Source organism: Anopheles nili, chromosome 2, assembly GCF_943737925.1.
Source record: "Anopheles nili chromosome 2, idAnoNiliSN_F5_01, whole genome shotgun sequence".
Classification (NCBI taxonomy): Eukaryota; Metazoa; Arthropoda; class Insecta; order Diptera; family Culicidae; genus Anopheles; species Anopheles nili.
The window spans coordinates 4,687,234-4,708,459 of NC_071291.1; the positions used below are offsets into that span (position 1 = coordinate 4,687,234).

The 21,226-nt window shown below is 47.9% G+C and overlaps 6 protein-coding genes across 6 annotated transcripts; 4 read left to right on the forward strand and 2 right to left on the reverse strand.

The window, feature by feature from the left end:
* The first annotated feature begins 388 nt into the window (after window positions 1–388).
* Window positions 389–2,137, forward strand: LOC128721581 (DET1 homolog). The gene has a single exon (XM_053815350.1). The coding sequence runs from the start codon at window positions 389–391 to the stop codon at window positions 2,135–2,137; it is 1,749 nt and encodes a 582-aa protein (XP_053671325.1).
* A 1,794-nt stretch (window positions 2,138–3,931) lies between these two features.
* LOC128721672 (fatty acid synthase) lies at window positions 3,932–11,598 on the forward strand. The gene is made up of 5 exons (XM_053815451.1): window positions 3,932–4,198; window positions 4,279–6,485; window positions 6,542–9,119; window positions 9,199–9,548; window positions 9,612–11,598. Exons 1-5 carry the CDS (start codon window positions 3,932–3,934, stop codon window positions 11,368–11,370), a joined length of 7,161 nt encoding a protein of 2,386 aa, XP_053671426.1. The 3' UTR covers window positions 11,371–11,598.
* Window positions 11,599–12,115: 517 nt separating this feature from the next.
* Window positions 12,116–13,010, reverse strand: LOC128721585 (uncharacterized). Its single transcript, XM_053815355.1, has 2 exons — window positions 12,300–13,010; window positions 12,116–12,139 (listed from the first exon to the last, which is right to left on the reverse strand). Exons 1-2 carry the CDS (start codon window positions 13,008–13,010, stop codon window positions 12,116–12,118), a joined length of 735 nt encoding a protein of 244 aa, XP_053671330.1.
* Window positions 13,011–14,186: 1,176 nt separating this feature from the next.
* On the forward strand, window positions 14,187–15,245 carry LOC128720489 (39S ribosomal protein L44, mitochondrial). The gene has a single exon (XM_053814159.1). The coding sequence runs from the start codon at window positions 14,215–14,217 to the stop codon at window positions 15,205–15,207; it is 993 nt and encodes a 330-aa protein (XP_053670134.1). The 5' UTR covers window positions 14,187–14,214; the 3' UTR covers window positions 15,208–15,245.
* A 153-nt stretch (window positions 15,246–15,398) lies between these two features.
* Window positions 15,399–18,581, reverse strand: LOC128721587 (centromere protein J). Its single transcript, XM_053815356.1, has 2 exons — window positions 15,823–18,581; window positions 15,399–15,753 (listed from the first exon to the last, which is right to left on the reverse strand). The coding sequence occupies exons 1-2, from the start codon at window positions 18,579–18,581 to the stop codon at window positions 15,399–15,401; spliced, it is 3,114 nt and encodes a 1,037-aa protein (XP_053671331.1).
* A 581-nt stretch (window positions 18,582–19,162) lies between these two features.
* On the forward strand, window positions 19,163–20,689 carry LOC128731276 (uncharacterized). The gene is made up of 3 exons (XM_053824384.1): window positions 19,163–19,474; window positions 19,569–19,835; window positions 19,914–20,689. The coding sequence occupies exons 1-3, from the start codon at window positions 19,416–19,418 to the stop codon at window positions 20,533–20,535; spliced, it is 948 nt and encodes a 315-aa protein (XP_053680359.1). The 5' UTR covers window positions 19,163–19,415; the 3' UTR covers window positions 20,536–20,689.
* The last annotated feature ends 537 nt before the right edge of the window (window positions 20,690–21,226 follow it).

Below are 21,226 nucleotides of genomic sequence, written 5' to 3' on the forward strand. Positions count from 1 at the left end.
AAACGATTCCACTTGCACTTATACAACATATATATACATTTAAAAAAACACATAAAAATAACGTAGAGTATATACTTAGAAGAAAAAAACACAAACGAAAAGTTTAACCGAACTACCGCTCAAAAAACGCGGTGCAAATAATCCCGGTTAGTTTAAAGCAACTGTCACTTTTGGCTTACTATTGTTTTTTTTTTTCATACATCATATTTGGTTGACAAACAGCTGTCAATGGTGTGTATTGTATAGTTTCGTCGGTGCGCGGATAATGGCTTTTAAAATTCAAAGCTACTGAAAGCAAACTACGATTAAAATTACTTTAAAAGTGCCTAATACTTGCCTCTCATGAGCTAGCGAAAGGCAACCCAGCGCAGGCTAGCGGTGTAGAGTAATGGCAAATCGGCGTCGCTCAAGTGTGCCGAAACCAAACGCATTCACGAACATATCAGATGCCTTCTGCACCGACCGGATTCGTTTCCGCAAGTTGCATTCCCAGAATATCGTGCATCGATTAAGGAACCGGGAAACAGGTAGACGACATCGCACACCACAGCATGCTGTCCGGGAGCTGTACCAGAATGTGTACCCCAACCTAACTGTAGTCAACGTCGAGCGACCACCATGTTACCTACGAAAATTCAGTCCCGATGGAAAATACCTTATCGCATTTTCTTCTGATCAGGCTGCGCTTGAAATTTACGAGTACCAGGGCTGTGCGGCAGCCGGCGATTTACTTCGCGTATGGGAGGACACTGAGCTGATGGTGGACAATGAACCTGACAACAGTGGCATTCGAAGTAAAATATTCGATCAATTGTTCAAGCTGAAACACGTTGTGAACCTCGAAAATCACGAGAAACACCTCAACCGGGAGTGTAGTTTGTTCACGAATGACGGGCGGTACGTAATTGTAGGAGCTGCCTCGTTCATACCGGAAGAAAATCGACCCAATTTCTACGAGCTGTATACCAACAACGAAGTAATCAAACCGACTGCCGGTTCACCCCTGGAAGACTACACGCTGTACATAATCGATCTGCATTTTGGACGCATTTCGCATTCACGGGATTTTCGTGTGGACAAGATCATACTGTCCCACAACCAGGGCGTGTATCTCTACAATAACACGCTGGCAATACTCTCGATACACCACCAGTCGATGTACATCTTCTCCATCGCAGACGGAACATTTATACCCGAGCGTACGATAGGTCGGTTTTGCAGTGGCGAGGATGAACGGCACTATACGAGCGCGTTCGCGCCGGAACGGGGCAGTGCACCACCACCACGCGCATTCCGCGAACCGACAATCAACAGTCTAAAGCATCGTATATTGGTGTTCCTGTTCCGGGAGGCTAAGAGCTTAGTAGACACCGGGGAAGATACGCTAGCGCTGCGCAAGTTTTACCGCCACTTTGATGAGTACAAGGATTTGCGTATGTGGAAGATGCAGCTATTAGATGACGATTTGTTGCTCATCAAGTACGCCCACGAAGACGTGGTAACGCTGAAGGCGCACGAACCAAACAGCCAAAACTCGCTGTTTGTGGTGTATCACATCTGGGACATGCAGATCGTCGCCGTGTACACCAACCAGTCGATGCAGCTGCTGGATCTGTACGAAAACTTTTGCGACAGTTTCCGAAATGCTTCGCACAGCCACCGGACACCATTCACCTGCTCGCCGAGCAATAACCTGTACAGTAATCTGCTCCACACACGCTTCAAGCAGACCATTATCGGAGCACGAGGTGGCAGCCAAATCGAAGCGACGAAGCGTATCCTTGCCCAATTGCCAATCAGCGCGCAAAGTTACACCAGCTCACCGTACCTGGATCTGGGATTGTTCAGCTACGACGACAAGTGGGTATCGGCGATGGAGCGACCGAAGGCGTTCTCTGAGTTTCCGATTCGGTTCTATGCGCGTGATTCCGGATTGCTGAAATTTCGTATCTACGCCGGCATGGGACATCAGATCACGCCCCATCCGGGTAGCCGGCGTTTAGTGGCCTTCATCTTCCACCCGACGGAACCGTTTGCGATCAGCGTGCAACGCATCAACACAGACTACATCGCTAATTTCCATCTGCGTCATGTTCCTAGTACTGATCGGAAGCCCACGTGGTCTCCAAAAGCGTAGCTGCACGACGACTCTGGTCTGTGCGTTTGTTTTTTTATTAATATTTTTGCATTAATAGTTAGCTACAATAAATCGTATATGAATTTGATAATAAATGAATCCTGTACAAAATATCGTCGAATCTAAGGAAATTGCTTCTAAATGTTGTGCGATAGAAATAGAAGAAAATGGCTGCCTGTGATGGATTACGCAATGGACGAACAGTCGCTTGGCGTCACACTGACGACATTATGTTGTCGTCGAATGGCGTAGGACCTCCGGGAGTTCACACGAATAGCTTAGAACACGCGCAAAACGACTTCCGATTCAACGGAGCGTTGACTTATGTTAAGTAGCTGGGGTTAAGCGTACGTGGTGGGTTTTGGGTGATCATGATTAACCTTAAACGTGCGCCCTGCGATCGATTTTGTTCATTAAACTTCCGTAACAAAATTGAACATTGTTTGATCGTCTAACGATAATGATGTTTTGACAGGAAAATGCAGATGAAGATGATATGAAACGAGATTTATGAGACATGTTTCTAGAGAGCGTAACATCGGCTGAAGTAGCCACCAACTTTCGCTGTCCGTGAATCAGAAATGAACCTCCCCTGTAAAGGCCAGTGTCAATGGGTTACACGAGGTGTAAAACTGTTACCGATACAGCGACGTTGGTTGAGGCAAGTACGCGGATATCGGAAGCTCGGTGGCCACGGTGAAACACTCGATTGGTTATTATCACGTGTTTTATGTAAATGTATCCGTAACGGCAAAGTTTGTAACCGTAGGAAACTCCAACGTTCTTCCTTTCTTTCGCTTACATGCCGTTCGGCAATGTGCTTTGTAGGCTCTTACACGTGGAAGGGTGGCGCGAATCGTATAAACGTTGAACATAATTTAAAGCAGCATTAACGAGTTAATGTGATTTTAAATCGAAAAGCGAAATTCTAAATGAGAATATACTGTGCTGCTAGACACTAAAATTCTTATACTTCATGCAGAATTCCCACATATCTGTAAAGTCTGAGCATGCTCCGGTACTCCGGCGACTTGACTACATATTTCCTAAAACGTACACCAATAACGGACAGAAGAACAACAAATTCTTTCTTCGATGGAGCGCCCCGAACAGGCGGTGGCCGCCTCAACGCTAGCGGTCACCGTGGTTAATGAAATGTTGGAGACACTAATCAGATGCGGAATTGCAAATGACGATTGAAGAAAACCGTCCCATTCCTGGTTTCATGGGTGTCTCTTAATTGTCCACGGTGCCTATTGCCTCCTCTCCGGGGGTTCCCCCGTCCTGTGAACCGGAAGGATGCCCTGGCCCTAAGGATCGAGCTATAAAACCCTCGGGCAACCCTGGAACGGCCGTTCACTCGCAGCTCCGTAGCCTGCCAGTTTGGATGGTTGTAGCGTGGTGTGTTTTGTTCGGCGATTGCTAACACTTGCGTGCGATTATTGCGTGTATCCTGTTCCGGTTACTTGCTACCGATGTGTCTGCTGTTTACAGCTGTGTGAATTTCAGTTTCTCTTCCCCTCGGTTGTACCGAAACGGGGTTACGCATCCGGTCCTTGTCCTTGGTGGCGTGTGTGGCTACGAGCGTTTGTACGAAGTGAACCTACTTGAAGTGTTAAGAAGATAAAAAAAAACATCCATTGAACCGAATCAACTCTCAACCGCCAAGCGATTGAAAGCAAGTTGCAAAAGTGCTAAGGGACATATAGAAAACTGCAAGTGCTCCTCGACGAACGTGAAGATCGTCTGTAGAACGCATTTTGTGTCGCGCAAGTAGACATTCAATTCGTAACGATGGAATCGAATGACGCAAGCGCACTGGCGTTCCGTGCTAAACCACCCTGTCCGGGGGATGAGATCGTGATCTCTGGCATTGCTGGCCGGTTTCCGAACTCGGACAGTGTGAAGGAGTTTGGCTACAATCTGTACAACAAGATTGACATGGTGGATGATCTGGAAACCCGCTGGCGGCATAGTAACGTCGAGATTCCACGTCGCATGGGCAAGGTGAACAATCTCGAGAAGTTTGATGCGACGTTCTTCGGTGTGCACTTCAAGCAGGTATGAAACAGAATCGGCCCGGAAGTTGTGATCCGGAAGATCCAAAAGTTGTGATTCAACGAGATCTCTCCTTCTTCTAGGCTCACACGATGGATCCGCAGTGTCGTATCCTGGTAGAGCACGCGTACGAGGCCGCCATCGATGCCGGTGTTAATCCGAAATCCCTCCGTGGTTCGCGTACGGGCGTATTCGTTGGAGCGTGCTTTGCCGAATCGGAGAAGACGTGGTTCTACGAAAAGATCTCGTCCGGTGGGTTCGGTATTACGGGGTGCTCACGTGCTATGATGGCCAACCGTATCTCGTACACGATGGGTCTAAACGGACCGTCCTTCCTGCTGGATACCGCCTGCAGCAGCTCCATGTACGCCCTCGATTGTGCGTTCAATGCGATCCGCAACGGGGAATGTGACGCGGCCATTGTTGGTGGCTCGAATCTGCTGCTGCATCCGTACGTAACGCTGCAGTTCGCTCGACTTGGTGTTCTTGCCGCTGACGGGTACTGCCGTCCGTTCGACAAAGATGCGTCCGGCTACACGCGTTCCGAGGCGATCTCCGTGATGTACTTGCAGAAGGCCAAGGATGCAAAGCGAGTGTACGCCAACGTGGTGTACTCGAAGACGAACTGTGACGGGTTCAAGGAAGAAGGCATCACCTACCCGTCAGGAGTGATGCAACGCAAGCTGCTCACCGAGTTCTACAGCGAAATCCAGCTCGACCCATCCACGGTCGATTACGTGGAGGCTCACAGCACCGGTACGGTAGTTGGCGATCCCGAGGAGTGCGCCGGTTTGGACAAGATTTTCTGCACCGGCCGAAAGAAGCCACTACCCGTTGGTTCGGTGAAGTCCAACATCGGACATTCGGAGTCAAGCTCGGGTGTCTGCTCACTGATCAAGTGCATCCTGGCGCTGGAAACTCGACTCATACCGCCCAACATCAACTTCCGGGAAATTCGGCGTGACATTCCCGCGCTAGTTGACGGTCGGTTGAAGGTGGTCTCCGACACGGAGCCTCTCGACGGACCGCTTATTGCCGTCAACTCGTTCGGATTTGGTGGAGCCAATGCGCATGCCTTGCTGTACGGAAGCACGAAGGAGAAGATCAACCACGGACTGCCGGCAGACAATCTGCCCCGGTTGATCACGTGGTCAGGCCGTACGGAGGAAGCCATTGATGCGGTGTTGACGGACATGAGCACGCGCCATCTTGATGCCGAGTACGTCGCATTGCTGCACAACGTCCAGAGTGAGTCCATCCCCGGAAACGTGTTCCGTGGGTACGGATTGTACGCTAAGGATGGCACTGAGAACGCGATTTGCTTGGGTCGTGAGGCGCAGCATTATACTGGTCTGAAACGACCGCTCGTGTGGGTGTTCAGCGGCATGGGCTCGCAGTGGAGTGAAATGGGCACGTCGTTGATGGAAATTCCCGTGTTCCGGCAGGCGATCGAGCACTGTCATCGTGTGCTGGAGAAACGCGGTCTCAACTTGATCGAGATCCTTACGTCGAAGAGCTGCAAGTACGACAACATCCTGCACTCGTTCGTAGGCATTGCGGCGGTGCAAATTGGCATCGTTGACGTGCTACGATCGCTCGATCTTGAGCCGGACTTCGTCATCGGCCACTCGGTTGGTGAGCTGGGTTGTGCGTATGCGGATCGTTGCTTCACGGCCGAACAGATGATCCTGTCGGCGTACTCGCGTGGTATGGCCAGTTTGGAAACGAAGACCGTGTTTGGGTCGATGGCGGCTGTGGGGTTGGGTTTCCGCAAAATCCGCACAATGCTGCCACCGGGTATCGAAGTGGCTTGCCACAACGGACCGGACTCGTGTACTATTTCCGGCCCGAAAGAGAACGTGGAGGCGTACGTTGCGCAGCTCACGGAAAAGGGCATCTTTGCCAAGGAGGTACCATGCTCGAACATTCCCTATCACAGCAAGTACATCGCGGAAATGGGCCCGAGGCTGTTGGCCCGCCTGAACGAGGTCATTCCTGAGCCGAAGAAACGGTCTGCCAAATGGTTGAGCTCGTCGGTGCCCAAGATTCGCTGGGATCAGCCAGAGAGCCAGTACTCGTCGGCGCATTATCACACGAACAACTTGCTCAGTTCGGTGCTTTTTGAGGAAACGTCCGCGCTGTTGCCCAACAATGCACTGACGATCGAAATCGCTCCGCACGGGTTGTTGCAGGCCATCTTGAAGAAATCCATGCCCAACGCCATCCACATCGGACTGACTAAGCGTGGAAACAAGGACAATGTGCAGTACATGTTTAACGCACTTGGAAAGTAAGTAGTCATGGTGGCGTATCTTGTGAACCGAAACTGACTGTCGACATTTTCAGGCTTTACATTAACGGTTTGGACATCCCTGTGGCACGGCTCTATCCATCGGTAGAATTCCCGGTGTCTCGCGGAACACCGATGATTTCCCATCTCGTGCGTTGGGACCACTCGGAGGACTGGTTCGTGACCAAGTTTGAGATGCAAAAATCAACCAAGAGTGGTGAACGGCGCGTGAAGATCAAGCTGAACGACGAAGACTACAGCTACATCGCTGGCCACGTGATCGACGGGCGTGTCTTGTTCCCGGCTACCGCCTACCTGCACCTGGCCTGGGAAACACTGGCCATGGTTAAAGGCCCGATGTACTTTGATTTGGAGGTCGAATTCGAGGATGTAAAGTTCCTGAGAGCAACCTCGATCACGAAAGATCAGGAGATCGAGTTCACGGTCATGCTGCAACCTGGTACGGGTCGGTTCGAGATCACCGAAGGAACAGCGGCCGTAGTTACCGGATACGTGCGTCACGTCGAAAACATCACACTCTCGGAAATTCCAGATCCTCCAGCAAACGACATGCCCGTCCTGGCGACGAGAGACTTCTACAAGGAGTTGCGTCTGCGAGGATATCACTACAGTGGCGCTTTCCGATCGGTGTTGGAAGCCCGCGCAGACAGTGCCTGTGGCAAGATCAACTGGGAACTGAACTGGGTGTCGTTCCTGGACTGTTTGCTGCAGTGCTGTATCATCGGCAAGGACACGCGCACGCTCATGATCCCGACGTGCATCGAGCGGATGCGCATCGATCCCAAGATGCATCTCGCGATCGCAAACACGATGGAGGAAGGCAGCCAAGTGTTTGAGTTCAAAAACTCACGCATTCTCAACACGATCCGGTGCGGTGGTATCGAAATCGTCGGATTGCAAGCCAGTACGGTCGCACGCCGTAAGCCTCCAGGTATTCCCGTGCTGGAATCGTACCAGTTCGTGTCACATCTGCCCGCACCAACGCTCACGAAAGCCGATGCCGTGCGCGTGTGTGTGCAGCTGGCATTGGAGAACATTCCCGTGCCCAAGGTCAAGGTAGTCGAGGTTGACTTTGGAGAAAGCACACCGATCACGCCACTGTTTGCAGAAGCCTTAGGGGATTTGCCACTTGTGACGGCTGACCTGATGTTCCTGAGCAAACAACAACTCTCGCTGGGTGGTGTACACGTCGAAGATGGCAAGCTGTCTACGCAAACCAACTCGCTGTTCCTCATCTCAACCAACTGCCTCGGACGGCCCGAGTTCGTTGAGGAATCCGTGAGCAGCCTGCACGAAAGCGGTTATGTGCTGACGCGCGAAGCGGCCAACCTCGTCGTGGACAGCATAGTTCCTCCAGCCGGGTTCCAGCTGCTTGCCGTGTTCCCTGTGCCGGATCATGAAACACTGGTGCTGCTGCAACGGATCAAGCGTAAATTCATGGCCGTACCGTCGATAGTTCACATCCCACCGATGGACGATCGGTACGAGTGGATCGTGAAGCTAAAGGAAGCGATCAAAGCTGGACCAGTTATCGCCGTGTCACAGGGTGACAGCAATTCCGGCATCGTCGGGTTGATCAACTGCATCCGCAAGGAACCAGACGGTGGCATGGTAAGCTGTGTGTTCGTCGATGATCCGACTGCGCCACCGTTTGATCTCGATAGCCCTGTCTTCAAGAGCCAGCTGCGTCTCGGTCTGGCGATCAACGTATACCGAAAGGGCCGCTGGGGCAGCTTCCGGCATCTGCAGCTCATCCAGGAGGTGGAGTCGAAGCCACGACGCAATCACTGCTACGCAAACGCGCTCGTCAAAGGTGATCTTTCCTCGATGACGTGGCTGAGTGGTCCGTTTAACCACGGTCGTCCAAAGGGCGAACTGGTGAAGGTGATGTACAGCTCGCTCAACTTCCGCGACGTGATGTTTGCCACCGGTAAGCTATCGTCGGACTTTGCCAATCTGTCCCGCGTGGACCAACAGTGCGAGTTGGGCTTCGAGTACTCCGGCATCGGTGAAACGGGACGCCGTATCATGGGCATGGTGACGACGGGAGCTATGGCCACCCACGTGGCATGTGACGACACGCTCACGTGGACCGTACCGGAGAAGTGGTCACTAGAAGAAGCCGCCACCGTACCGGTGGTATACGTGACCGTCTACTGCGCCCTATTTATCAACGCGCACATCCAGAAGGGCCAATCCATCCTGATTCACGCCGGTAGCGGTGGTATCGGGTTGGCCGCAATTCGTGTCTGTTTCGCGTACGGACTAGAGGTGTACACGACGGTCGGTACGGACGCAAAGAAGGAGTTCCTGCTGCAAACGTTCCCGCAGCTGAAGGCGGATAACATCGGCAATTCACGCGATACCTCCTTCGAGAGGATGATAATGATGCGCACGAACGGACAGGGTGTGGACTACGTCCTAAATTCGCTGGCTGACGACAAGCTGCAGGCATCGGTGCGTTGTCTGGGCAAGTACGGTAAATTCCTCGAGATCGGTAAGTACGACATGGCGAACGATTCGAAGCTTGGACTGAATCGGTTCCTCCGGGCGCTCTCCTTCACGGCCGTACTGGTGGACTTCCTGTTCACTGCCCCACAGGAGGAAAAGATGGTAAGGCAAGAGATAGAGCGAGGTGTATCGAAGAGGATCGCCATCAACACCGTGTGAATGTGTTATATCCTTCCACCAGGTTCTACGCAACATGCTCGATAAGGACATCAAGAATGGTGTGATCGTGCCGCTGAAAACGAACGTCTTTGCTGTTGGTGATATTGAGCAGGCATTCCGGTATCTTGCCAGTGGCAAACACGTCGGAAAGGTGCTGTTAAAGGTGCGCGATACACCGAACAGCGAAGACTCACTACCGATCAGCTATCTTCCGCGGGTTTACTGCAATCCGGATCGTTCGTACATCATCGCTGGTGGTCTGGGTGGGTTTGGTCTCGAGCTTGCTGATTGGTTAGCTCTCCGAGGCTGTCGTAAACTGGTAATCAGCTCCAGTCGTGGCCTGTCCAAGCCGTATCAGCTGTACCGCATCAAGTAAGACGAGTACAGGAACGATTTTGTGACACGTGTACTTACTGCGTTTTATGTCCTTCACAGGGTATGGGAAACGTACGGCGTAAAGGTGGTTGTCAGCACTGATGACATCGCTACTCGTGCCGGTTGCGAGGCTCTGATTTCGGCAGCTAACAAGCTCGGTCCTGTTGGCGGTATCTTCAACCTGGCCGTACAGCTGCGCGACGGAATCTTCGAGAACCAGTCGGTGGAGCGGTTCCGCGAATGTATGGCTCCAAAAGCCGTTGCCACTCAGCACATGGACGAGGTGAGCCGACGCGTGTGTCCTCAGTTGGAGTACTTCGTCATCTTCTCCAGCGTATCCTGCGGACGTGGTAACGCGGGCCAGAGCAACTATGGCATGGCCAACTCCGTCATGGAACGCATCATTGAGCGACGCTGGGCCGACGGGTTACCGGCGAAGGCCGTGCAGTGGGGTGCTGTCGGAGAAGTCGGCTTGGTGGCGGATATGCAAGAGGACAAGCTGGACATGGAGATCGGTGGTACACTGCAGCAACGCATCACGTCCTGCCTGCAGGAGTTGGATCCGCTGCTGACGACGGCGGAACCGATCGTGGCCAGCATGGTGGTGGCGGAGAAGCGCATTCGCACCAGCGGCAAGGAAAACATTATCGAATCCGTCATGAACATCATGAGCATCCGCGACATCAAGTCGATCTCGATGGATACGACCCTGTCCGAGTTGGGCATGGATTCACTGATGGCGGTTGAAATCAAGCAGACGCTCGAGCGCGAATATGAGCTGTTCCTGACGCCACAGGACTTGCGGTCGCTTACATTCATGAAGCTGCAGGAGCTTACCGAAGCGAAGGCGGCCGCCGACGAAAACGTCAAGTTGAAGCTGGCCAACGAAAAGACACCCACCGGTGTCGCGATGTTGTTGCGAAATCTGGGAGACGAATTCAACAGTCAGCACACGATCCTACGCCTGCAGTCAGAGAACGACTCGAAGAAGTACAATGCGTGCGTTCTGTTCACTCCCGGTGTCGAAGGTGTTGCAGGTAACGCGTGGCACAACATCGCCGCTCAACTATCCTTGCCCACCTTCATCACCCAGCTAACGCACACGATCAACATGACCACGGTAGAGGAGATCGGTTGCTTCCTAGCACCGGAGTTGATCGAGAACGTGTTCAAGGGAACGGAACATTTCTACCTGGTGGGCTACTCGTTCGGAGCGTTCATCACACTCGAATTGGCGCGTATCCTTGAGGAGACAGGCATGCGCGGTCAGATTCTGCTGATCGATGGAGCACCGAAGTTCCTGCACAAACTCGCCATCGATCAGATGACGGAGAACTACACCGACGACAGCATACAGGTGGTGCTAACGTCCGGTATCGTGAACACCATCTTCCCGGAGGAAAACACGGACGTGTTACCCCTGCTGGCCTCTTGCACCACGTTCGACGAGCGCATTGACAAGCTGCTCGAGCTGTCCAAGGATCAGAACCTGTACTCTGAAGCGTACCTGCGCATGATGCCAAAGGCTCTGTTCAACCGCATCAAGATTGCCCTTGAGACGGACATCGAACACCCGAAACCGGTCCAATCGCCCATTCTGCTCGTGCGTCCCACGGAGGTGTCGGTGGTGGACATTGAGGAGGATTACGACCTGTCCCGGTATACTGAGGGCAACGTGAGCCTCAAGTTCGTCGAGGGTAACCACATTACGATGCTGGACAACCCGAAGCTCGTACAAATTATCGCCGATTCAGATCCAGTTCTCGAGTCGGATCGCTGCTTCCAGAAGTACCTGCAAAGCAACTCCGTGGCGGAGTAAGGCAGGTGTCGTTAGGACTCACGCACTAGCTTAAGGGACCGGGACCAGTTTGAAGGAGCAGCATCTTCATTTGTTGCATGGAAGCTGCTTCACTAGAACAGCTTAGGGGCGGTTGTGTATGATTGGGGGGTTACATTGATTACATGTTCAAAGTTAGTTCAAAAAAACCGTAGGGAACGAAACACCGACAAACACCAATTCAATACGTGCATTTATACATCGTAAATCGAACCATCAGATATTTTAATAATATTTTCCATTTTGAATGAATGAAAAGAAACCCGTTTAAACATGACTAGTTGAATGAACATTGCAGCCTACGCGCGAGAAGAAAACGAATATCATTTAATCCGGGAAAATGTGATAATTTCTCAACGCAAAATAATCTAGCAACGCAAAACCAAACTTACATAAAAGTTTTTTATTATATGATTGTTTCAGAAGGCGCCACGTAACACATGATACATGCTTAAAAACTAAGAGAGCGTGTGTAAAAGTGGATAAAAGAGTATAACTGAGCCGTGATCAGCTAACAAAGCCACCAGCTTGCATTTAACTTCATTGACTGGAACTCCCGTCAATATTGGTGATATATTCGACACATCCACTTTATAGTTATGTAAAATTTGAGACGAACATGGATAAGAAAACGTATCCGATTGACGTTCAACTGTATAGCCAAGAATAACGATTATTTCATTCACCAATTCCGCACTAATGTACTGCACAATAACATTCGATTTCGTCAGAAACCATCCATCTTTGTGACCTTTTATCAGACAAAATTTTGAGCTGATATGAGTATTAACTTCTCCTTCTTTAGTTTTCAAAAGAGGAAATTGATCATTTCTAACGAATCCAGCGCTCAAATCTCTTATATCATTCATAATGTTTGCTAATCCCTCGAGCGTTTTAGTTCTATGTCGCACCAAGTCTCTGATGTTCTGAAACTTTTCTTCAAATGGATAACTTGAAATTGAGGACAGCGGTCCATATTTGCGCACTTCCGCAGTTATGTGCAACAGGTTATGAACGTTTGTAGTCAAGTGATATTTGTCGTAAATAGTACTGAATTTTTTTACAAATTCTTCCAGCAATTGACCAGCGTATTCCCAATGCTGTTCGTATGCTTTTGATGACAAAAAAGTTATCGCACAATAGAACAACTTGAAGTGTTGATACGCTTCGTTGCTGATTCTATGCTTCAAAACCGCGATGCTGCCATAGTGGAGGAACGTGCATAGCTCGTCTGCCTTCCAAATCGAAAGAAGATTTAACGAGCGCAATTTGTGGCTTATTTCCGAAGGAAATTTCATCTCTATTAGAAGCTCGGAAATTTCATGCTGCATACTGCTAGACCATTGCGGAAACGGATCCAAGCTGCCATTCACCCATCCGTTCAACAGTTTCCGCATTACGCCTAAATCGATCAGTAGACGCCTGTCACCGACTATTATACCCTTGAAAAAGTTAAATTTGCTCAGTTCGATTAACGGTGAAATTTTACTAGTGGATAGCTTAGTTAAAGCATTTCTAAACTCTTTATCCGTGCGCTTATCTGCGAGCACTCCTGGAAATATGACTTTACGAGAGTTTTCTATGCACTGTCCTCCGGCTTTGCATTTCATACAGCACACCATCGCATCTTGATAGGAAACTCCTGAAAATAAGTCACATTTAATGTTATGCTGAGAAGCAATTTTCCATCCACTATTTTTTCTCATGTTAAAATAGTTATCTACCTTGGATAAATGCTCGTGTTGGTGCATCCGCAATGATACAACGTAAACGTAATTTGATTAATTTATCGTTAATGGTAATCCCGTCAATTATATGTCGGTTTATCTCTTTCACTAATAGATCAAGAAACCCCGTTACATTCTTTGGATCTGGTAAGCCGAAATATATACCAACAACCAGTGCAGGAACCACTTCTGGCACTGAGATTAAAATTGGCCAAAACTGCGAGGGCCCGTCGTGGTCCAGTGGAATACCAGTCATACATAGATTAACAGAAAACTCGTTCTCATCGGGCGAAATGTTTCTGAAGTACAAAGGACCTTTGATAAAACAACAAAACTACCGTCAAATTTTTAAGCTAGCTTTACCGGAAATAGTTTTGCAGGGAATTTTCCACGCCGTGGTACCAAATCTGTCCTCCAATTACGTCTTTTATGAATAGATTACGAATCGGGCTAGTGCAATTTGGAAGTTGAATATTCGTTGTTTTTTGAAGCAATGTGAATAACTCTTTTAACGTTTCACGCGGGACGGCCGATGAAAGTGCCCATAGTCGAAGCGATTCCTCCAAAGAATTGTCCGGATTGTGCTCTAAACTATCTGCTTTACATTCGTTATCGCTGTCATTTTCTATAGCTCGATGATCTTCCAAATGCTCATCTTCCTGCACAGTAAAACAATCATTTTTAACATACAGCTCATCATTATTGCGATTGCCTGCAATATAAACCGTTGCATTAATAACTATCCAAAGTATTGTAACTGCCGTGACGGAAGTGAACTTACTCTTAAGCGACAAGCTACTTGGTTTTGCTGCCATTGTAAGAATCTTTTGCTCTCAATGTGATAAAAGGAGGCACATTATTCGAATTTTTAAAAGACAATAATCATGCTTCACGCATAAATAAATGCCCATACAAGAGCTTGTGTATGTTTAATGTTTGCGCTTATGAGCCGGCTCGCCAGATCTGTCAAAATTTGCTTATGCAACTGACAGACGAACCAAATCAAAACAAATACGCACGTTCTATTCTGTAGTAGAACATGTTCGATTGATTTAAGAACATAAAAAAGAAATTAAGAGTTAAAGTTTCACGTGAAATCATGTTATTCAGTGCTACTCGTGCGCTTCTACGCGGGGCCCAACGGGCTGATCTTCATCGCCACCGTGACGTGCACCGTTGGGTAGCGCCAACATTGCGTGAACTACGCAAGCGGCGTGAGAAAATGGGTCCGGAAGCGGTGTTGCCCCGATCATCTCACACGGACTGGAACTACAATGCAGAAATCTTCGCGTTTGGCAAACGGTTGCAGGAAAACTTTGAACCCGCTCTTCTACAGCAAGCATTTACGCATCAATCATTCATTGAGCAAGAAACACATAGACAGGCTTCGGTTGGCATCGAACAGCCGGTACTGGGTGTCAATGATAACCAGGAACTAATAGCACACGGCGACCAGTTAATAACTAACTATGTCGATGCGTTCCTACTTACGACACTTCCCCGTTTACCACGCCATTTTGTAGTGTGCTTGCGAGAGGCTCTTACCAGCGAATCGCAGCTTGCCCACGTATCGTCTCATTTGGGCACGAAAGATGTCATCATGGCGGCAGAATTTCCCGTAGGTGATGCTTTACTGGCAAACACACTAAAGGCCATCGTAGCAGCGCTCCATCGTTCATCTGGCGACGAACAATGTTTCCTGTTTGTTCGCGACTTCTTGTGCACCACGTTGAACCAGCGGGATCTGTTTGAATTCTTTGACATCCCTGATCCTCTGCAAACATTGCAAGAATACTGCAAAGAGCGAAAACTAGCAGATCCCGAACCACGGCTGATCGGAAACGTCGGAAAGAACACAATCCTCGCGACGTACAACGTTGGTATTTATAATGATCGGAAATTGCTGGGGAGTGGATTCGGCGAGAATCAAACGATTGCGATTGAAGAAGCGGCACGGGATTGCCTGCGGAAGCTTTTTGGCATTGAGCTCTACATGAAACCGGTTAACTTTAGACTAACGCTGACAGATTGTGCCCAAAATTTAGTTCAAAAAAGTGCCGGAAAGGTAAAAAATCGCCAAAAGAGTAATTAGTCATTTCCTTGCAAACCAATTTAAACAGCAAGAAAAGGTGATTTATTATACGGAAAACACAAAATGAATAAATTAGACTAGGCGCTCGATAACCGACCATCCAGTGGGGGTTTTCTTCTACCGCTCCTTATAGTATAACATGGTCCCTTCATGACTAATGAGAAAGAGGGAGAGGCTCGTTTAATGGACTGTTAGAGTTGAGGCTTTCCAGATCCCCCGCCAGTGTCGGAAATCAGACGACCATCTTTGTCCTTCAAACGAATCCGACCGTTCGAGTACCGTGACTCCTGGCTTCCGTCTGGATAGACAAACTTCACCGTCCCGTCCGGATAGATCCGCCTCTTATGGGCTTGAGTGTGTATCTCCAGCTGACCATTCGGTAAGTTAATCTCCTTGTCGTCGTTTTTCCTAATTATCACTGCCGTTCCGTCCGGGTACTTCCACTCTTCGGCAATATCTGCGCTATTCGGGTTCGTTGTACGTATCGAGCCGTTGGGGAAGTGCACCTCAGTCGACCCATCCTTGAACCGGTGCTCGGTTTGACCGCTGAACGGGTAGAATGAGAAAAAAACAGATATGAGTAACTAAATAAGTTCGGTTGAGATTGTAACTTACTCTGGGAATTCTAATATTTCCAACCCGTCGAGGTAGGTCGTGTGCCAGGTGTTGGTTTCGAAGTAGTAATACTTGGTCGTGCCTTCCGTCATGTTCGTCTCTTTGATGTCCTTGTTGAAGTATAGCATCCTAATTATAAGCCCATCTGATGATATTTTCTTCAGATTCCCATTGGGATACCAGACGTCCCGGCTTCCGTCAGCATTCACGATCTCCCTTTTCATGCTCTTGATCATTTCCGCTGCTTCAGGCGTTCGATCAAGCAAATCGCATTTCGTAGGGGGATTTTCTTTCCGCACTAGGCCTTGTCGAGGCATGGACGCGTCGTTCAGGTTCACTGCATCAAAGAGTGTTTTACGAACCGTGGGCGTTTTTTTAGAGAAGTAAGAAGACGGTTCGCACTCATTCATCGAACTAGAATTAGCACCTAGCGCTTCTTCAGAATTGATATCTTCATCTTCTTCGTCAGATGTATCGTTTTCTGAATACGGTATGTTTTCTTCATTTTCATCCGTTTCTGATGTAACATCTTCCTCCTGCATTGGAATTATCGTCGCACGGGAAGTACCTTTTGCCCGTGCCGATGGATGACTCGTAACTTTTGCCCTCACCAGCGATAGTGTTTTTCTTTCCTGTGTTGTAATTTGCTGTTTTTGTGCCTTTCTCGGTAGTTTCTCGGCTTTTCCGTCTTTTTTCGGTTCCTGTCGTTCGGTTTCAGGACCTACCGCGGCCAGTTTGGCAATGTTTCGATTAATTTCAACAAGCATGCGACTGTTGTTTTGCCGTTTTAAGCGGGAATTTTCGGTCTCTAAACGGCGGTTGTCCTTTTTTGCAACTTCCAACTCCAACCGAACTTCTTGCAGATCTTTTTCCATAGTTTTCACCTGTGCTCGAAATCGCGCCAACGATGCACTGTGCTTTGCCTCACGTTCCTTTTGTTGCTTGCGCAGCTCATCCAATTCATCCTTGAGCCGCAAAATTTCTTCCTTATCCTTTTTATTCGGTTTCTGTGCCTCTCTGAGCGCCTGTTTGCGTTCTGATTCGATCTTCATCCGTTCATCGTGAAAGTAAACCTCCATCTTAATGCGTTCGTCGTTAATTCGCTCTTCCATTTCTTCTCGATCCTGTTGAAGTTTGAGCCGATCCAGTTCATGGTCCTGTTTGGCCTGTATTAACTCAGCGTTCTCCCGACGATAGCTATCGATTTCCCGTTCTAGTTCCGAGAGTCTTTCCTTAAGAAGTTCACTTTTTGCAAGAATTTCACTTCGAAGTGTGTCGTCTACAAGCGACTCAGGAACTGCATTGGTCTCCTGTCGCTCATATTCATCCTCCGATTGTCCGTTTGCACTGTCAACGGTTGCATCGTCGTCCATACAGTGGGTCGACTGGTTTTCTTCACTTTCATCTGACTCACCTGTTCTTTCGAGCGATTGAGATCGATGAATAAATTTATCATTAGGCGTAGACATTTTGCTGGATGTCATTTCGTCCAAATGGTTGTACGACACGTGGTCGGTATCGTTCGAGTCGTTGCTGGATTTATTAGACTTCTCGTCCGCAAAATGTACATGCGTCTGACCGTCCTTGTCGTTCTCTCCATCACTTGCATCGGAATCACTGCTACTTAGCGGGAGCTGTGATGGAGAAGGAGCAAGTCTGTCCCTCGATGTAATCTCCTGCTGATGCACCAAAGGACCACATTCTAAGCGTTCGTAAGCCGTGTCGTCTTTACTAATTATCTCTTCGTTTATAGTTGACTCATTGGCCGCAATGAAACGAAGGATGCTGCTCGAATTGGAATTAAAACTCTTACCAACAACTTTCTGCTCAAGTAATTCGAAAAAATTCAGCTCACGTTGCTCCTTTGACGTATTCAACGAAATCGTCGGGTTAAGCCTTTGCTTCCATGGAGCGTCAGGTATTGTGGATTTATTTTGCAAGATAGTTTCAGTTTCTGAAATGTTTAAACATTTAACCTTGCCAGCAAATAAATCAACGATTTTTTCTACACTATCTGCATTCGAAATCGAGTCCCCCGACGGCAACGAACCCCCAGCTTGTCGTTTAGTTTCAAGCTTCTTATCATTAACTCTATTTACATCGAGAACGATACCTTCAACACTCTTCCTGCGGATCTCCTTTCCCATGGACTTTCTTTTTGATTCTACGTTATCTGGCTTTATGGCTGCGACTCGTGGATTTTTTTCAGCAGCGATCGTCTTATTCGAGCCGTCGTTTTTAGGCAATGATTCTCGATTTGCATCACTTTTGCGATTGCTTCGTTCCCTGTTATGAGTAGCGTATTTATATTTAGGTAAATTGTCCAGCTTAAATTTATTGGGATCTACTTTAAACCTAGCACGTAATCCTTCTCCTCGTTTCAAAAATCGTTTTTTAGGAATGTTTTTCGTTTTTAGTAAAGCTTCCTCTTGCTCGATCGTAGGTTTTTCAGCATCGGAATTGAACATTGTCTTGAGTTTACTGTCTGGAGCCTGCCATGACCGCTCAGCAACAATTTGTGCTTCCAAATTTGTTTCCTCGTATTCCGGCTCACTAACGCTATCATCGCTGAATTCCTCTCCATCTTTTTCATTTGCTGCAGATTGTCGCAATCCTAAAACCTCGTACATTTTCAGTTGCTCTCGCTCCAAGATCTGCTGTTGGGCGAGATGTTTGTCCAAAAGAACTCGTTTTTGTTCTTCCTGCCATTGTTTGAGTTGCTCAAGCCGGGCAAGTATGCTACGTGGAGAATCCGCCATTGCATTTACATCGATATAATAAAACTTAAGTAAACATACACAAACGGAATATATATCCGAACAAGAAAACACTTTAAAAAGATATAAATAAATGCTGTACTATTGCACCGAGCATCACAACCGACCGTTTCACATTTAACAGACCAAACGACAAGAAACGTCAGTTGCCATGGGAAAGCGCGGTTGAACATAACGATGCGTAAACACTGTGCCCGGTGAAAAAAGTGCACATAAAAACAATCTCATTATTTGCACATGATTGGAATATTTTCAGTATTAAATTTATTATTATTTTCCTAAATGCTTCCCTAAACTTATTAAATAGATATATCGTCGATATAATATGTATGTATTTGATAAAAATGCTGAAACCAACGAATTATTGATAATTATCTTTTGTGTTTGAGGCACCAGTCGAAACGCTCCGCTTCGTTTCTCCCTATAGTGAGGTCGGTATAGCATTCGTGTGCCATAATATGAATGCAAATTGTAAACACACTCCAGATAGAGCCTTTCTGCGCATAGTAAAGACAAACCGGAGACTCCAGTTAAGTGGAATCACACAATGAGAATATGCAGCTCGTAATTTCGCTTCTAAATATTTACTGTCGGTGGTGTCAAAACAACAGAAAATAAAAAAAAAAACATTGTAAAAATCTATATTTTGCTCGTGCGCGCAGTATATTTCCAAATCCATCGAGAATATTCATGTAAAGTTATCGCGTTAGCTTTGCAGCTTCGTTTCGAGAATTTTCTAGATAGTTCGAGCTGTTTCGCTGTACTTTACAACTACATCGCTAACTGCAATAGCGTAAGGGCCACTCTCGTACCAGCATGGCATCTCATTCGAGTTTCTACCAAGGATCGAAGCGAATCTCTCCATTAAAGATAAGGTTTGAAAAGTGGATTTCGATCACATTTTAGAAAGGCGGATAGATTAAATGCTTCACGAATTGTGTTTCGATTATCGTTTGTGTTCGTTCTCAGAAATCCAAGTATCTTGCCATCGCAAATAATGCCATCTCCGACGGGAGCTCCATTCAATTTCGCTGAAATGCCCTGGTCGTACGGAATGAAACCGGGGCAAGTGATGGAATTCAATGCTGTCATACGGCCAAGCCCGATTGCGATTCCGCATGGTCCACCATCACCGATACCTTCAACGAGCAGCCCGCCTATGTTCGGGCTTTCGATGCCACAGACTTTCCTGCCAGAAATTAGAAAAAGAAAGCCAGATCCCGATGTCATACCAGTGTAAGTATAGTCTGCGCCTCACAGCATTTTTCGCACGTGCGCGAGGTTTTAATACATACATGTAACCTTACCACACAGGCCATCCAAACAGTATCTCACTGAAGAAGTAATGTCGTCGCATTTTAACAATTTGCACCTGTCGTCCGAATACACTGCTCACGATGTACGATCGAAAACATCGGAATCCGTTGTTCCTGCACATTCTACGCCCGAGGAAGCAATGTTGCTAGAGGACTTGAATGACATGAATAACGCTACTGAAGCGTATCGTGTATGTATGTCGCCACAGGAACTGGAGGAACGGTTGAAGAAGGCACAACGGATTGCGATCTGTGAGGAAGTCCGCAAACTTGACAGTCGTGCTGAAATACTGCCCCAGGCGTTGCTCGATCGCATCGAAAAACCATGCACCGCTTTGATGATCTGGCAACCTCCCCAAGAGCGGCTCCAGTCGTTTATATCAAAAGTGTCGGAAAACCTGGAGGAACACGAACGCACCGAAAGGAAAACTGCCAAGAAAAACAGTTCCAGTAAAAACAATAACAATGACGAGGACGTGGACACAATGGCCATTAGTGATGAGCCGTTACCCGATCTGCCGGAATACGACGAGGATTTGGACTTTGAGCCAGAAGGCAATGGGAACAATTGGCAGCAACGGCTGGCTCCCTTCCCGATCACAATGGATGTTGAGATGTAACTCTAGGGTAGCAGTTGGTGAGAGTAAACGGAAGTGGACTGTACATTTTATCTGTACTTAGAAGGTGCGTTTTTCCATCATCATCTTCTAACGAGAACAAAAAAAAACAAAAATAAATGGTGTTTTTATTTACGATAATGTACGATGAATCTGATGTTCGTTTCACCTTATTTATATATTGCTAATTTACTAAGTAACGTATGTTCTTGAGTTGCGGGTAGAGATAGGATAGATGCTAAAAATCAAGCATGTGGCAGTAAGCATCACAGCTTTAACTCAAATATCATTCTTTACATTTAAACCACATCCACCAGACAAATAAGCGAACGGTCCAAAAGTACAGCTTCCAGTGCGGCAATGCAACAACCAAAGTGCGCAAAGGCAGCCATACCGAGCGCGAGCAGATGCTGAAGTATTACGTCTGCCCATATAAACGGCGCAGGTGTCCGTCAAATCTTGGCTGTTTATCGAAACGCTTCGAAAATTAAAATAAGCCAAAAAGTAGGTGCAGGCTCTGAAGTGTGGCTCGATTCGTCCAAGGGTAGAGGTGTTTCGTCGTGTTTCGGGCTGCAATAGGGACCCCCGAAAGGAAGGTCGTAGTTTGCTGTGTGTGTGGCCGTCTCGCAGCATGGCACTACGCGACAACTAAGAACCATACGCGACCGTTTCCGATTTCGGTGCTTTTTTCGCA

Coding starts and splice junctions, on each gene's coding strand:
- LOC128721581 (XM_053815350.1), top strand. CDS start 389: ATGGCAAATCGGCGTCGCTCAAGTGTGCCGAAACCAAACGCATTCACG.
- LOC128721672 (XM_053815451.1), top strand. CDS start 3,932: ATGGAATCGAATGACGCAAGCGCACTGGCGTTCCGTGCTAAACCACCC. Junction 6,486..6,541: donor ATGTTTAACGCACTTGGAAA/GTAAGTAGTCAT, acceptor CGACATTTTCAG/GCTTTACATTAACGGTTTGG. Junction 9,549..9,611: donor TATCAGCTGTACCGCATCAA/GTAAGACGAGTA, acceptor TGTCCTTCACAG/GGTATGGGAAACGTACGGCG.
- LOC128721585 (XM_053815355.1), bottom strand. CDS start 13,010: ATGGTGTGCTGTATGAAATGCAAAGCCGGAGGACAGTGCATAGAAAAC. Junction 12,140..12,299: donor TTCAGAACATCAGAGACTTG/GTGCGACATAGA, acceptor GTCTGATAAAAG/GTCACAAAGATGGATGGTTT.
- LOC128720489 (XM_053814159.1), top strand. CDS start 14,215: ATGTTATTCAGTGCTACTCGTGCGCTTCTACGCGGGGCCCAACGGGCT.
- LOC128721587 (XM_053815356.1), bottom strand. CDS start 18,581: ATGGCGGATTCTCCACGTAGCATACTTGCCCGGCTTGAGCAACTCAAA. Junction 15,754..15,822: donor GAAATATTAGAATTCCCAGA/GTAAGTTACAAT, acceptor CTACCCGTTCAG/CGGTCAAACCGAGCACCGGT.
- LOC128731276 (XM_053824384.1), top strand. CDS start 19,416: ATGGCATCTCATTCGAGTTTCTACCAAGGATCGAAGCGAATCTCTCCA. Junction 19,475..19,568: donor ATCTCTCCATTAAAGATAAG/GTTTGAAAAGTG, acceptor GTTCGTTCTCAG/AAATCCAAGTATCTTGCCAT. Junction 19,836..19,913: donor GATCCCGATGTCATACCAGT/GTAAGTATAGTC, acceptor CTTACCACACAG/GCCATCCAAACAGTATCTCA.